At 42.2% G+C, this 16,859-nt stretch overlaps 1 protein-coding gene across 5 annotated transcripts in view; it reads left to right on the top strand.

Annotated features, from left to right (window-relative positions):
- The window catches only part of SUGP2 (SURP and G-patch domain containing 2), a 946,851-nt gene that overhangs the window by 62,239 nt on the left and 867,753 nt on the right, over window positions 1–16,859 (top strand). For all 5 annotated transcript variants that reach the window (XM_044053944.1, XM_044053942.1, XM_044053940.1 and 2 more), the window contains exon 2: window positions 8,805–10,868. In XM_044053944.1, the coding sequence (XP_043909879.1) occupies window positions 8,807–10,868 (2,062 nt within the window). In that variant the 5' untranslated portion in view covers window positions 8,805–8,806. The remainder of the gene's footprint in view (window positions 1–8,804; window positions 10,869–16,859) is intronic.

The following is a 16,859-nucleotide window of genomic DNA, read 5'->3' on the forward strand; positions in this document are numbered from 1 at the left end:
GAACAATGCAAATAACCATGAATACTTCTCAAGATGTGCAGTGTAAGGGGCAAATCAGTTTTCTTCGGCATCATCTAAGGTTTCATCTGACAATTTTGTCACCCAATTTTAGAAATATTAAGTGTGGGAATATTTCTTGTTTCTTAATTACTCGCAAATAACTGCCAGTGTTTCCAGTATAGTGTATTGTAATTGCACTTTTTCCCCCACCAAGGCATCTTACTTTGTACCCCTGAGTAACACGTAGGTGTCTCAATTTAAAAAAATGTGAATACAAATACAAAATATGAATTGGGAGAAATCCGTGGTTAATTTCTCCAGTTTAGAACATCTGAGTGAGAATCTTGGTATCCTTTTATTTACACCTTGTACTTTCTAATATTGCTTTTTGGTTGGCTGCGGTAATGCAGAGGTTAGCATTGTCACCTCATAGCAAGAGTTTCTTCAGTTTGGTTCTAAGGTTGGAGTGCCTTCTGTGTGGAGTCCACATGGCCTACTTGCAGTCGAATGAGTTTTAAAGACGTGCAGTAGGGCTGTGTGTGCCTTTTGTGAATGTTGGGTGCCAGGCTGGCAACTTGACACCATAAACCCACTGCCAATTACTCTGCAGGCCAGTGATCGGCTGTGGTGACCCCCTAACGGGAGAAGCCAAAAGACATTTCTTACTTTTTAATATTGCTTTTTAATTGGTGACTCGGTTTGATAGCTAGATGCCATAAGGAGCTGTGGGTGTTAACTAAAGGAATATGAAAAAGCACGTTATGCTTGAAATACTATTAAACAATGTTCCAGGTGTTAACTTTCCTGCTTAAATTCTCAGCTTCCACAGGAGTACCATTTGTTCTTTGAGACTTCCTTGCATATTGATTATACATAATTTTTTTTTTATATCTCATCTCCTGTCTTGTTGCAAATGAGTTTTAAACCCCTAGTTCATGTAGTTGCGATGCTGTTTGTTTTGAGGCTGTCTAGCAGGTCTATCATAGTAGGATTAGATGAGGTTTTGTAGGCCAGACATTGCTTCTCACAGTACAGAGAGAGGGGGGCTTTGAGCAGGTCTGCATAGGACATGTTTTTTAAGCCTTCTGTTTTAGTGAGGAATCTGTGTTTGCTCCCATTTTTGTGTATTTTTGTTAAGGTACATACTGAAGGGCTGTTTTATATACATTCCTGAGTCCCAAAGTACTGGGCCCTTTCTTAGGGGTGTGTTATCAGCATTGTAGTTTTTGGGAGTGGTAATTTTCCCTAAGAATACCGTAATGCTTTCCTTTGCGTCGTTTGACCATGGCTCTCGTACCAGTTATTTGTCTGTCAGGCCTTTGGGGGGGGGGGGGTTGTGTCATTTGGGAAATTTCTTTGCACCTAGATTGCAGTTGTCTGCAATCTTGGTAGTCTGGAGGCCCTTTTGTTCTTGACTTCAGAGAAGTAGGTGCTCACAAAGAGGATTACCGGCCTTGGATGCCCTAGGCAGACAGTTTCAAAAAACTCCAGCTTTACTCCGTTGCATATCGCCTACTCAGAGGCAATCTTTACCTAACATACAAAGCTGTCAAACCCAGAGCTGTTGGACATGCTCTACTTAAATCCCAATCCCTTCGAGCTACACGCTCTAGGGACCTAAACTTTGTCACCGCAATAAACTGAACATGCTGGAGGGATAGATTCCTGTCCCAGAGACTTCCATACTGTGGAACAAACTATATCAAAGCTCCTCATTAGCACTCCAAGATCTTGATTGGATGGGAGATAGGAAATTCACCCCAGGGATCACTTCTGTGGCTCTGCTCGACAGGGGCACAGGAAAATAATTTTCGTGGGTGGTGAAAACCAGGGTACCGTTTAGGCTTATATAGGCCCTAGGGCCAATATCCTAGTACCTACCTATGAACCTATAAAAAGGAGTGGACTCAGCACAAAACCCTGAAGGACTCTGCTAATGACTGATCTCTGTGAAGACGGGACCCAAGAAGTCAGATTGGGGGAATCTGTCTGTTCAGCCTGAGATGCATGGTTTTGTTTCTAATTTCATGAGTTTGTCTACTGTATCCAAGTGGGATATTGTGACAAATGCCTTGGCCAGGTCAAGGTAGGCAATATGCACAGTTTTGCTATCCTCCATTGCTTTGGTGACCTTTTCAAAGAAGTCCAGGTTGAGTAGGTATGACCTGCCCTTAATGAAACTGAAACTAAACAGGGTTAGGTATAGTGTCTGAAGGTATCCTATGTCGTTTATCATTTCGGTGGTAATTCTTTGTTTCTTTGCACATGAGACTGGTTGAATTTACAGGTAAGTAGATGGCCCATCCATGGGCAGAGGGCCGAGTATTGCAGTTCTTCATTTACTTGGTATGAAGCCATTATAGAGAATATAGTTAAGTAGTGATTCTAGTTATCCTGATAGGTTATATTTCATGCTGTTAAGAGGCATCTTGGGTTATTATTGTTGCCCATTGAGAGGTTGTTTATGGCCTTTGAGTGTATTTAGCACCTGTTCCTTGGTGATTAGTTGGAATTATATGTGAAGGTATTTCCCCAGGCATTGGGTGTACCTTCTGTGTGGAGTTTGCATGTCCTCTGTGTCCATATGGGATTTCTCTCGGTGCACTGGTTTCCTCAGAGTCCAAAGACATATGCAGTAGCTGGATTGGGCACTCTGAATTTGCAGAATGTTTGTGCGAGTGTGTGCGAATGTGTTGTGGAAGAACTACCATGCCAGGGCTAGCCACCTGGCAGTGTAAACTTTGGCTGTAGATTCGCTATTGAAGTGACACCCTAATCCCATGTGCAAAAATTGGGGGGGGGGGGGTTGTAGATGGATGGATTTCCAGAGGGATGTCTTTGGGGTGGGGGGCTGTATAAAGGTGGAGCTAAATGTGTGCCAGTACATTTGCTATATTTTCTGGCTAAGTGCAAGTTATTCCCTTGACAATTTGGCACATTGTTGTCTATTGCCTTTCAGTTTGTGGATATAGTTCAAGAAAGCTTTGTGGTTGACCTTGGCCTGATAAGATTTTTTTTAAACCTCAAATTTGGCTTTGATACACTTGACTAACCATCTAAGTTTCTTGCTTAGATTAAGGGAGTTTTTACTTTGCTGGGTATTGCCCTTGCTAAATTTTACCATGGTTTTCTTTGTTTTCTTATACAACCTGTTGGGATTCTACCAGGGTTGGTCCCCTGGTGTTTATTGTGGATAGGTACAGCAGTTTTTCTGCAGCTCTTTATACAATTCTGCGTAGGTTGCAGTGTTTTCTGGATTTGTGGGGCTTGGAATTTTGGCAGGGTGTCCTATAATAGTAGGAAGCTTGCCTTAAAATAGGCAATGTAAAGTTCCTAGGTTAGCTGGGATCCTGTGCCTTCCTTTTGTTTCAGAGGAGACAGGTTTATGGTCCTGCCTGACCAGGTAATACATCACTTGGTTGGGGGGTGCAGCATCCTCACATATTTGAGGTCCAGGATGTAGGCTTTCCTAGTGGGTGTATTTGACTAGTTGACTGTAAATACAAATACCCTTAAGTCTAGGGATCTCTTTGCCTGGGTGTTTGGGGTTGTTTAGAATTCCCAGTTTACAGTGGGGTATGGACAACTGTGAATATGGTGTTTGGTTGAATGGGGAGGGTTTCTGTAATGTTTTATGTATACATTAGGGGTTTTCTGGGTCATAGATGAACTGTAGTTTGAAAAGATCTATCATGGTACTCTGGACATGGATAAGGTCAAATTACCATTGACAAGAGTCCTGTAGTTTGACCTGCCCTGAGGTGAGTTGATATAAATTGAGACCCCCCCCCCTGCAGTAAGTGGTCTAAATGTGTAGAAGGCATTGTAATTCTGCACTGTCTGGGTGCTGTCTGTGGCTTTAAACCAAGTCTCTAACTGCAAAGATGTCTGCATTCTCCGGGCTTAGGAGAGAGAAGTCAGTTGAGTTTCTTGTTTAGACTTCAGACATTGATAGGTTTTCCTTATGTTGGTTTTGCTGTGTTGGAAGTGCTTAAAAAGCCACTGTGGGGGGTCTTGGCCAGTATTAGAAAGTCTAGAGGAAACCGGTGCAGACAGTCCCTGGCAAAGCAGTGTAGTCTGACCATATCCGCAGATTTTGACCAGTGTTGTACCCCCTTTTGAATGTCACCAAAATCTAGACCAGTTATTAAATTCAGTTACCTTGTTCATATTGTGACATCATTCTATGAGAAGGTAAAAAGTTGTTCAGTTCTAGGCTAATGCCACCTTGGGATGCATAATCCCTGAGCGGCATCATGTATCTGTTCATGTAATCAGGTAGGTATGTGTCTGGCCATTTATACCCTCATGGACGGTGAGTAATACTGGTAGTTCTTGATCGGAAGGCATGTGTGCTCTTATATTTCCTGGTCCCTTATACGCAACTGACCGGGACTCTCTCCTTACTCAGCCTAGTGAGTGAGACATCTTTGTCTCACTATGAAGTCTCCTCTGACCAGAGTATTGGATTGTGTGGTGAATTGCCTTTATGGATTTAGAAGTTGCGATATGGCTACAAGTGCTGTGTTGTGTTGCTTTAGTATTTTGCTTTTGATGCTACAGAGGAGGTTTAATGCAAGTACAATGTGGGAAAGGCCTTTGGGTTTTAAGAAGATTGCATTTAAGAGCCACACCATAAGATGGTCTGTCTGAACTGTGTTGTGTCTTGGATGTTGGGAGTGTTGCCGACAACCTGTGGGATGTTTTAAAGTACTTGTATGTGGAGGCTTTGCCTCCAGTAGTACTGTATAAATTAACTGACAGTGCATGTTAGATGTAGGAATTAAATGGGGTGGTTGTAAACCATGCGACAATTGCTATATTGCTTCAAGATGACCATATCCACCAAAGTGGATGCGGAGATGGCAGGAAAGTGTGTATCCATGGTTGCAAATTATTATTATTTGATCTACAAGGAGATGGGAAAGGATGGTTTACAGCTGGTTAGCTTGGGTAGTAATATATAGGCCACAGTCAAGACCATCTTGCACCAAATTTGTGGGGCAGTACTCCGTAATATGCAAGTAAGTACTGAGGAAGTTTCAGCGGTAGTATTGTAGGGAAATTTGTAATTCTAGTCTCTCTCATTTTATACAGGGTACTACTAACCCCTTACTGCACAATGAGCACAGTCACTCAAATGATGACTTTATAGCTGCAGAAGGAATTCAAAAACAAGGTAGAGCCCTCTGGCCAATCAGAAACCACCCACTTTTCTGTCCTTTTTAAGTGATCCTCAGCCACAAAAAGCCTCTGATCCTCTTCTCTGTAGAGTTTCACCAACTAACTTGAGATCACCCAAAGTGCAATTTCAACAAAAAAAAAATAACACTACAGTAATGCAGTTAATATGCCAGACAGTATACAGTGCAAGTGGAGAAGCAATGGAAGTATTATCAGTATTGTTCTAAGCTGTATTCAAACAAGTCACTTTTTCAGGTGGCATGTCTTTAGAGTCCCAGAGCTCTGTGGGAATGAGCCAAGCTTTGCGCAAATGCAATAACTGTGTAGCAGCAGTGTGTTCTGAAATGGGGAATATGTTCCTCTGGCCAATTGGAAATCCATCTTTCTGACCTTGAGTGATCCCGGGCCAAGAAATGCCTCTGGTACTCCTTTTTTTTTTTTTTTTTTTTTTTTTTATTCTGGCTAGAGTTTTAGCATCATTTTTCTTTCTGAATGTTTGTCACATTTGAATTGAATTTCAGCACTGTAAAAGCTTTAGTATTAACTTACTTCCTCTGACCCATTGATTGCCAAAGACTAGTAGAATGTGCACTTGTACAAGGAAACTTGACTCTCCAGTGGAGCTGTCCTCTATGTTGATGAAGCTGCGATTTCCTCCTTGTTGAACCATTGGAAATGAGACAAACAGAAGGTGGGTCACCAAGGCAGTGTCTGCCAACTAAAAACCCTGCAGGAGGCTCTTTTTTTTTTTTTTTTTTATTTTAGATTAATGACTTCCTGCTTTTGACAGTGGTGAAACCTGCTACCTTGACTGTGGGGGGGGATGTTTCCTAGAGTTGCAGCTTATTTTTCAAGAAGCTTGGATAGAGTATTCTGCCCACCCAGTGCTTTATTCTTGTTAGTTGGAGACGCCAGATCTTGATTCTATTGTGGCAGCAGCCCTTAAAACTTATAGCAAGACTTACAGATGCACATCAAGCTGATGGATGAAAAGTCTCAGGCAGGGAGAAATTTGTCAAGTAGCTTTACGGTTTATCTGTCAATTCTGAAAGATTCAAATAATGTATGAAACATGGTTCCATGGGGGGCTGTGTAATGAAATGCAGCAGAGTCTGGATTGGTTGCCAGCTGTACAACTGAATTAAAACGTCAAGTCTCAACTGTTTTGAACTTCAGTATGAGACTTGTTTAAAACTCCTTTTGAGGGTTTGGCTAGAGCTGCAAGGGATTTCACTAGCCACACCTGGCTTCAGTTAACTAAATTGCAGCACACCAAAGCAACCTTGGTCAATTCACATTTTTGATGGGGTACATGCTTACTTAGCCCTGCTGTTCAGAAGCAAATGCAGGAGGAAGGTAAAACAACTGTTGGTGTCAAATTTCATATGTGCTTCTTAAAGAATGTCAACATAGATATTTGATAGGACACCAATGGCTAGGCCAAAACCAAAAATTGAGAGGAATAAAGGGTTTTGTGGGAGATTCTGGAATGGTTGTATGCCCGGAGGTAATGAGCATCTGAAATGGGGCGTCAATGTTTCTGTGGTAGTGTGGGGGGCAGAAGTGTAACCCATGAGGCCTTATAAAGTTGTCCCTTCATGCAACAGTTTGGGGGTCAGTGTGCCCAGTTATTGTAGCTGTCATACGGGATAAGTGCATATTGGCTTAATGTCCAGGGATACACAGTCCTATTCCACATGCTTCCCAATCCTTGCCAGACATTTTGCCCAATCATAAATCAATGTAGGTAGGCGAGTCTTGAACTTTCTACACGAGTCATTCGGGAGGTACCACCAGACCCTTAAGTTAGGTTATTCCTCCAGGTTTTTTGGATGTAGAAAGTGAAGGGCCTCAGACCCATTTTTTACTTTAGTGGCCTAGTTTATTGCCCAAGACTCCGATTAAATGACCATAGTGCATTTCATACTTCCATTCGTCTAGGATGAGACTGGATGTGCTCGTTGGATCTCCACAATTCCTTTCCTCACCCACACAGACTTTTAGGGAGTTCAGGAGGCATTCCTTGCTAATGGATAGGTGTCAGTCCATTACTGGATCAGGATTCTTCACTTAGCTTCACCTCAGCCCTCCAGTGTTCAAATGCAAGTTTGTGGTGCAGTGAATAAAGCTGAGGATGTTGAAGGTATTTCCATACCTCAGTGACTGACTGTCTTACTCGTCTCCTTTTTATCAACAAGTCTATTGCAGCAATGATTCGTGTCTAAATCTCTTCCAATCCTTGGTTTAAAATAAATGTTGCAAAATCTTGGATAGAGCTGTTGGTTTTTGCGTTCTGTTTGATTCACTGCAAATCCAGATTACCTAGAAACAGGATTCTTCAGCTTCTCGGATTCAGGAAGCTTCGTTCTCACACTCTCAGCCTTGTGCTCCCCCAAGTCATTCAGGTTAATGGCAGCTTCATCTTAATGGTACTTTTACACTATTGTAAATGAGGATTCCTTGGACTGTAAGAGTTGCAGTTAAAAGACCCAGTGTCCCTTCAAGTCAGGATTCTTAAAATTTGCAGGGATTATCAGAATTCGTAAAATTTGCAGGATTATCTACAGTGGTGGTTTCAAATGCCCAGACTTGCCAAATGGCTTCTCCCAGTTTATAGTGGATTTGCATTGGTTGTGTCTTCCACCATCGGGGGCGTTTTCAAGGGATGTAGTTAAGGCTACATGGTCTTTGAGGCTAGTCTACACAAGCGAGGACACCACTCACTCTAAGCCTCTACGTCCTTACTCTTTAGTTCAGATGCATATGGGCAGCATGCAGTGGAATTGTGTATATATAAACTGGGAGAGGGAGGGCTTGCTTTTTTACCCTGTGTTAGAAAGTACTAATGGTATGGGGATGAGCCGTTTTCCACCAGTTGCTTTCGTATTGAAAGTCACTTTTGTCTTACTCCATCCCTTTTGTGGAGTGTCCTCCTCTAGTGTGGAAGTTCTGTATGTGAGGGAATCCTTGCTGCAGTCTTTGCATCTCTGACAGACACTACATAACCAACTTTCCCATGATAAGGGAAGCGTCTTTAAGATGTGCTTCTCAAGAAGTGGTCCCCATAGCTCCTTGTATGCTTTCCCCCCATCCTTCCTGGTGGTCATATTCTTACTGCAGTACAAAGGCCTAGTATTGGAAGACTTGTAGAGGCAAATGACAAGGTTTTCCATTTCGACTTTAAAGGCTTGGAGATTAGATGCTTTTAGTGTGCATTTTGTTGCAGTTCTGGATTATTGTTGAGACTTTTGATAAAGGTGTTGGCTTGCTGTAACAGTGCCAAGACTGGCAAACTGGAACAAACAGCATGAAATCATTTTTTACATTTAATTTTGTATTTTCTATATTGTATTTAAGTCTAGAACTTAGTTTTAAAAATATTTCACTTGAAATATTAACTTGCCATGTCAGTCTTAAAATTGTGTTCTGTTCTTAGTGGAGAAATGTTTAGCCACACTTTCAGCTAGACTTTTTGTACAGTGGTGCAAGTTTGAGTACTTTTTTTTTTTTTTTTTTTTTTTTTTATACTTAGTAGATTGTAGTATGAGCTGAGCTTTTTAAATTATTCTGAGCTTTGGTTTTGAAACCGATTAATTGAATGCATGTCTTCTTTCTTCTAGCAATGGCTTACCGTCCAAGAAGCAGCGGAGCATTGGGTATGCAAGATCGAGCAAGGCTTAGTTTAGCTGAGTCCCAAGGAAGACCAAGAAGACTGAGACCTGGGCCCGGTTTTGACATTGATCCAAGGGATAGTCGCTTTGCTGAGTATAGACGTGACAGTCGCGAAGAAATTTTTGACCGTCCGCTTCCTAGGTCACCACCACGTGCAAGGTGGTCTCCAGATGCTGAGAGGCTTTTCCTTGATCCTGATCATTATGTCTTGGATAGAAGACTCCGATCTCCATCTCCACATCGTCAAGGTCGGTCTAGTTTAAGAGATGAGTTTAGGCATCCTGACTTGTTGGAGAGAGAGAGTACTCGATCTCTGGAACGTAGACTTGGGCGTCTTGTCTCACCAGAGCGTGGATTTAGGCGACCTAGTCCCTCTGACCGTAGCTATGGACGCTCTGGCTCTCCAGACCGTGGCTATGGAACTACTAGATCACTGGAACGAGCATTCGGTGGGGCATCTGTCAGGGATAGAGTACCTGGTGGTTCTGGGGCTCGGGATCATGGCTATGGACGGTCTGATTCTCTTGAGAGAAGGGGGCACCCCAGATCACCAGAGAGGTTATATGGCCGTCCTGGAATGCAGGATCGTAGACGCCCAGGATCTCCTGATCGAGGTTATGGGCGTCCAGGATCTCCTGAGCATGGATATGGGCGTCCTGTGTCACCAGAGCATAGTTTTGCCAGAGCCAGGTCACCAGAACATGCTTTTGCACATCCGTCTCCACGTGCGAGGCGCCCTGTATCGCCAGATCTTGGTTTTGACCATTCTGAGTCACCATCTCATGAGGTTAGACCCTCCAGATCAGCAGAGCGTGTGTTTGGATCACCTGATCATGGATTTGGTAGGCCTGTGCCTCCAGAAACTGCAGACTGGCATGCAGAGCAAGAGTTTGCAAGAAGGCCGTCTCCAGAAAGTGAAGCCAGGCTTCGTGAAGAGACCATTGGGCAGGCCCTTTCTATCCTGGATGAGGTACTAGATCAACAGGTTGTTGGAAAAAGCCCATTGCGAGCAGTAAGAAAAGCTTCTTTGCGTGCTGGCTTGAGGGGGTCAGTGCGTGGTGGCCTTGTGAGAGCTGCTATGCGGGCTGTGGCAAAAGCTGCAGGAAGGCTTGGCCCAGACAGGAGCTCATTGAGGGGTACACTTCAAGGAGGTGCGACGAGAGGTGTAGGAGCAGGTGTGGGAAGTGGGACAGCTAGAGTTACTGGTCAAGGTACAGTGAAAGCTAGCTCTAAAGCACCTAAGTTGACCCAAGAGCAAATGGAAAAACTGTTGAATGAGGATTCTGATATTTTTTCAATGTTTGGAAACCAGATCATCAAATGGGCTGGCTTTCATACCCTTGTTAATGAAACGGATACACAGCGACATTTTGATACCCTTTTTACTCAAGAGTCTGAGTGTTGTGCTAAGATGCTTGCTGCATTTAAATGTCCCCTGAATGCTTTATACAGAGATTACATTTACCGTGCCTTCAAGCCATTGAAACACAAAGCTCTAAAGACACCCACTCTGGATGAAGCTTTGGCTAATATGCTTGTGGAAAAAGGGGTTTTAGAAACAAAAACTGCTTTCCTTGAGATGGTGAAACCATTTGATAAAAACATGCTGAAGATACAAGACAGACTCCTGAGGTGCGTTACTCCCTTGCTCATGGCATGCAATGCATATGAATGGAATGTAAAAACGCAAAGCTTACTAGAACCAACTGACTTTGCAGCTGCTCTGGAGAAGACCGTGTCACTTTGTCGAAAGTCTGTAATTCTCCTTGGGCAGACCTTTAGCTTAGCCACTCAGTTTAGACAAGAAAAAGTTTTGGAGTTATTGGGCCTTCAGGACAAAGCTCCAAATCCTTCAGACTTTCCAAATTTTGAAGATTCTACATTGTTTGGAAGGGAGTATTTACTGAACTTGGAAGCTTGGCTGAAAAAGTCTGCATTTCCCATCAAGATAAACTTGGCAAGTACTACTGGAGCAGCTGTGGCATCATTAGCAGAGTCTACACAAGAACAAGGTAAATTTTAAAATCCTTACATTAAACAATGAAATTGTACTGTAAAGCAAATTTTCTTGCCTGTGACACTTAAATGGGGGGTGCATTTGTAATTCCTTTTTCTCTCTGAGGAGGACTGATAAGAGCTTTATGGTTGGACTGGTACTGGTAGAATACACTCCCCCCAATTTCCCAGTATTTTCTTAGAACTTTCTTCTAGGTCTGTCCAAGTGGGAATTAATAAGCCTCATCAGCCCTCTAAAAGGGGAGAGGAATGAGGTTTAAAAGACCGGATTTAAATGAGCTATATAATGTTTGACTGAAAATGATTGGAGAGATTACAAGTAATGTATAATGTTTGCAACTGTGTGTCTGTGTAGTTTGTGATGTAAAATGCTTGCAACTAAGATTTTGTGTGGTTTTCATTTATATAAATGTGATTGCCTATGTCATAAGTGATTTTAACAAAGATGTTTCTTCTCCTCCTCCTCCTCCTTTTGGCTGCTCCTGTTAAGGGTAGCCACAGCGGATCATCTGTTTCTTTTTCATGTCCTATGTATCTTGCTCTGTAACACCAACCACCTGCATGTCCTCTCTTATCACATCCATAAACCATGTCTTAGGCCTTCCTCTTAACTGGCAACTCCTTCCTTAGCATCTTTCTCCCAGTATAGCCTGCACCACTCTTCAAGTGTCTAAACCAATACAGTTTTGCCTTTCTGGCTTTCTCCAAACCACCCAACCTAAGCTGACCCTCTAATATAATAATTTTCTAATCCTGTCCATCGCACCCATTGCATATCTTAACATCTTTAACTCTGCTACCTCCTGCTCTAACTCCTGTCTTTCAGTGCGATCTTCTCCAACCCCATATAACCTGGCTGGTCTCGGTACCATCTTGTAGATCTTTCCCTTCACACTTCCTGGTACCAGTCTCTCACAAATCACTCCTGATACTCTTCACCCTGCCTGCACTCTCCTCCACGCACTCACTGTTACTCAACTGTTGATCACAAGTATTTAAACTAGTTGAAGGGTAACTGCTGATAACACTGGTGATCTTTGTTCCTCATGTCAAAAAGTTGGATGACTTGCTTACCCTTGTTAGAAGCAGATCTCGACTTGATTGCACATGTGCAATTGGCATGGCTTGTAGAACTGTTGTATCATATTAATGACTGGACTGATCAACTAAATGTTAGGCATAGAACAGATTTGGGAAATGATGCGTCTATTTTCTGCAGAGAACATTCAACTCCTATGAAACATGAGGCCCCTGAGAACTATGGAATTGTGGATGAAAGTACTCAGCAGTCTGAGGATCTGGTTTGTTTAGAAGAAAACAAAGAAAGGAAGAAGTTCTCAACAAATGAGGAAGAAAAAGAAATGGACTAATCTCTGTCAAGGAAAGAGAATGCGTAGTAAAAATGATTCTGCTTTATGTAACACTGGTGATTTGAAGATATTGGTCTATCAGAAAACCCACAGTCTAAAGAAAAAGGTTTCACCTTTCCAATGGAAAAGGTAGAAAAAGAGGCAAGGGGCAGGTGAAAGAAGAAATAAAAACTGAATGTGGAAGGATTGAAGAACATTACTGTAAGAAAAAAGAGAAATATGTTTACTACATGGCTCAGGCTGTGGATTTACAGTGCCAGCTGGATGAGAATTTAATATGCAATGAAAACAGTGGAATTGAGACTAATAGTGGTGCTCTATCCTTCGTAACAATTGATATAGCTGAAATGACTGTGTTAGAAGCTGAAGATTCTTCAGAGATGGTCAGCAAAGATATTCTTGTAATTGGAGGTTGTTATTAGAGGAACTGATATTTATATTTGCAAAGATAATGAACATCTTGTGTTATGCTTGCCAGGAGCAAAAATAGATGTGAAACAAGCCTTGGAATGCCTTAATGTAAGGAAGTATGGATCTGTTTTTATTCATGTTGGTACAAATGATGTCGCCAACAAAGATTCCCCGACTGTTAGTCTGGAACTGACAGCCCTCCTAGATAGTATAGCTTGTACTGGTGGTAAGACATATTTTTCACAAATCCCCTATAGAAAGGATAGTCATGTCACTGAATGAAAAATTTTTTTGGATGAACACCTACATGGAAAAAATGTCCTGTTTTTAAAAAATGGAAATGTGTAGACCATCCAATCCTTCTTTTGGGCACACGTATTCAGACTGGATGGTGTGCATTTGTCTAGATCAGGGGAAGAGAATTGTTGCAGCAGATGTTTTGCAGTATGTGACTAACACTACTCAGGATCTTTGCCAGGTCAAAAATGTAACAGTTCACAGATGGCAACATTTGGTTGTTAATGCTAGGACCATTAGTAAAGTTTTTTTTTATTAGAAAATTTGTTACATTCCCACAAGATTGCTGTTAAAGTTTGTGAAACATGGTTAAAGAACAATGACTGGAAACCTGTTCTGTCAGGGTATAAATGTTTTTACTGTTAGAGACATTCTAACAAACATATCAGGTGGAGGTGGTATGATAGGGATTAAAGATAGAGATAGCTATGAGACTTGTGATTTACATGTTCAGTGATAACACCAATACTATAGACTGTGTAACTGTGACAGACAACCCTGGAACATTCAGCAATTGCAGATGACCTAGAGGAATTCATACACTTCTTAAATGAAACACAGGAGGGAAGAGGAGTAATAGCTGGGGACTTAAATTTAACAGAAACAGACTGGAATAATATTGATTCAACAACGTTCGTATAGAAATTATTCAGAGTATGTTCAGGAACAACAAATGCTTCAGAATGTAAAAACTTAAGTGGACGGGGTATACTAGATATTGTTTGTGTTTTCAAATTACTGTAACTTCAAGCCAAGTTTTACCACCATGGGATCAGAAAGGTTAATTTGTTGCTAGATAATTCTGCCAAACTGAAGTCTAAGCCAATGCATAGGAGGTTAATTACAGATTTATAGGGAAGCAAAAAAGTTACTGTGTAAAACTAGTGAGGTGTTCAGTGGAAAAACTGCAGATGGAATGTGCAAAGTTTTGAAAGAGAAATTGAATGCAAAAAGTAAAAAAAAAATATTTAACATCAGGATCTAGGCACGCAACATCAGGGGGGTATATTTCCATAAGTACAAAGATACCCGATTAAGGTACGAGAAAGATATAAGAAATGGAAGAGAGGTCGAATTACAACTTTGAAAATTGAAATAAACTAGCTGGACAAACAGATTAAGCAGTGTCAGACGAGCAAGAAAAATTTGAAGACAATTTTATATATAAAGATATTGAGCATAATAGAAAACCTTTTTTTATAGATACTTAAGATGTGGAAGGAGTAAAGATACAAAAATTGAATAACTGTGCAGATTCTAAAATTATTCTCTGACACAACAGATTATAGATATATTTACAAATTCTTATGCAATACAGTTTGGCTCCACAAAAGGGGTGGCAAGTTGTCCTAGTGACATCCAGGTAACCCCAGATACTTGTATCTGTTTAGATTATATTGAAAAAGAACTGTGCAAACTGGATCCAAACAAAGTGCAGGGAGGAGACGGAATAATTAACAATGACCTGAGAACGCTTAAGCAAGAACTTACACTGCCATTACATCTATTATTCATTAGGGCATATAAGTATGGGGAGATTCCTCAAGATTGGAGACATGCACTTATTAAATCTGCGTTTAAGGGAAAGGGGAATAAGACACACCCAGAATTATATAGACTCTTAAGTCTACTTTCATGTTGTGAAAAAATAATGGAGAAGGTAATACTGGATAAGTTATTGTCAGAACTGGATGGGTTGGGACTTGAAACTATATATCGGCATGCATATGTTGAAAATAGATCTGTTACCACATGTAACATGATGTTCTATAATATAATAGCTATGAATGAAAAATTGTACTGTGAATTGTATAGATTTAACTTCAGCATTTGACAGGGTCATGCACAAAACAATGCTCGATAAATTAGTACAACTAGGTATTGATATACTATTAAGATGGATGGCTTACAAATAGGACATAAATGTCTCTCACCAACTGGACAGGTGAAATCCTTTGTTACAATCAAGGTGCCCCCACATGGCTCAGTACTACGCCCTTATCTGTTCAGATTGCATCTTTTAGACCTTACTTTTTCATCTGAGGTGTCCTACAGTCTATATGCTGACGACCTGAAGTTTGGTAAACTGATTAAAAGTGTTGCAGATAAGGCGTGTCTGCAAAATAATTTGACTAAATTGACCATTTGGGCACAGGAGAATAATATGTTGATAAATACATCAACAACTAAGCATATGAGATTTGGGAGACATAAACTGAAAGGTGAATATTTAATACAGCGCACAGTGATTTGAAACTGTAGACTCATTTAAGGACCTGGGTATATGGGTAGATTCAGCTATGAGTTTTTCTAATCATATCAACCAATTGGCTAAGTTGTCAATCTCGCCTTCATTCTTGCTGGATGGGTTTGGAGCTGATCCTCTGCTCCGACTCGGCCTATATTAAAGCTAGAGTGCTATTTTTACTGTCTCGAGGCTACCCTGTATCCCACAATGCTAGGCGCTAACTACCCAGATCTCGTTTGCCGCTTCAGCTGCAAGGTTGCGTTTTTGCCGGCTCTCGGGTTAGATTTGTAAAAATCTTTTCTGGTAAAGCTTTTTCTTGACCTTTTTCAGTAGTAGTTTTACTGTTAGATCCTGTTTACCCCTCTAGTGTATATCCCCACCTTAGAACTATCTATCTTCTCGTTACCTACCCCCACTCCGTAGATTACTAGGCCTTCGGGCTAATTTTTAGTGGTTGGTTAAGTGGTTGGTTAAGTGGTTGGTTAAGTGGTTGGTTAAGTGGTTGGTTAAGTGGTTGGTTAAGTGGTTGGTTAAGTGGTTGGTTAAGTGGTTGGTTAAGTGGTTGGTTAAGTGGTTGGTTAAGTGGTTGGTTAAGTGGTTGGTTAAGTAACTTTATTTTGTCAGTCTAAATAGTCTCAGTCTCTGTGTGTGTGCGCGTGTGTGACTAGACTAAGTAAGCTTGAGTGTGGGTGTTTGTTGTGTGTGTGACATGTCATCCCTGTCAGGATGTCTAAAAGATTCCAGGGTTTCAGGCTTCAAGAAGTGTGACTCGTGCTGTCAGATGATGTCTCCGACAGACTGTCACACTTGTGTTTATTGCCTGGGCCCTCTGCACCTGTAGGACTCTTGTACTGTCTGCCATGCATTCAGTCCAAGAGTCCTGCAGGAACGCAGAAACGAGCTTATCTTGCGAGGCTTGTTGAAACCCGAAGGTTCCCCGACCAAGTCTTCGGGCAAACCTTCGAAGCCCGCTAAACCGTCGGCTCCACGAACAGAGCCTTCGACTAGTGGTGCTCTTAGTGCTCCTACGTCTGCTCCGGATGGAGCCGATGCTCCCAAGACTCAAGTCTGCTCAGATTGTTGCGTTGGAACCGTTTGCGAGCCGTAAGCGCTCCAGGTCTCCTCCTTTGGAGTCGGCCCATTCGGCTCAGAGATCTCCCTTGCTTTCGGAGCGGAGCCCATCGGTCCCATTCCTCTCTGTCTTCCAGGCTTTCGGAGCATGACCTCGAGAGGGTGGTTAGCAGACTCCTTATGTCGCAGGCACTGGCCCAGATGCTTCAGAGCCCTTATCGGACAGCGGCTATCCCCATTCCATCGTCTATTCCTCCTCCGACTTCCTCTGAGCCGGAGTTTGTGGGAGCCGGGACCGTCGACACGTCGGAGCAGATACCACACCTTTCGGCTCTGTCATCTGCTCAGATTTCTTCCATGGTTCCATCCTTGGAGGGATCCGGGTGCCGGGACTCCCTCGTCTGCTCCGAGGGGGAGTGGCATCGGACACTTGTCTGACCCCGTTCTTCCTCTCGGAGCCTCTGCGCAGGTGAGTTCGGCCCCGACATCGGCCTCGGAGCCATCCCTCTCGGTGCCAGGAGGGGTACTTATCTCTTCGGAGCAGGGACCTTCTTACCTGCCTGATGGGGGTGCTTTTGAGGTAGAGGAGT

Source organism: Protopterus annectens, chromosome 13.part0 (genome assembly GCF_019279795.1).
Source record: "Protopterus annectens isolate FY-2018-M chromosome 13.part0, PAN1.0, whole genome shotgun sequence".
Lineage (NCBI taxonomy): Eukaryota > Metazoa > Chordata > Ceratodontiformes > Protopteridae > Protopterus > Protopterus annectens.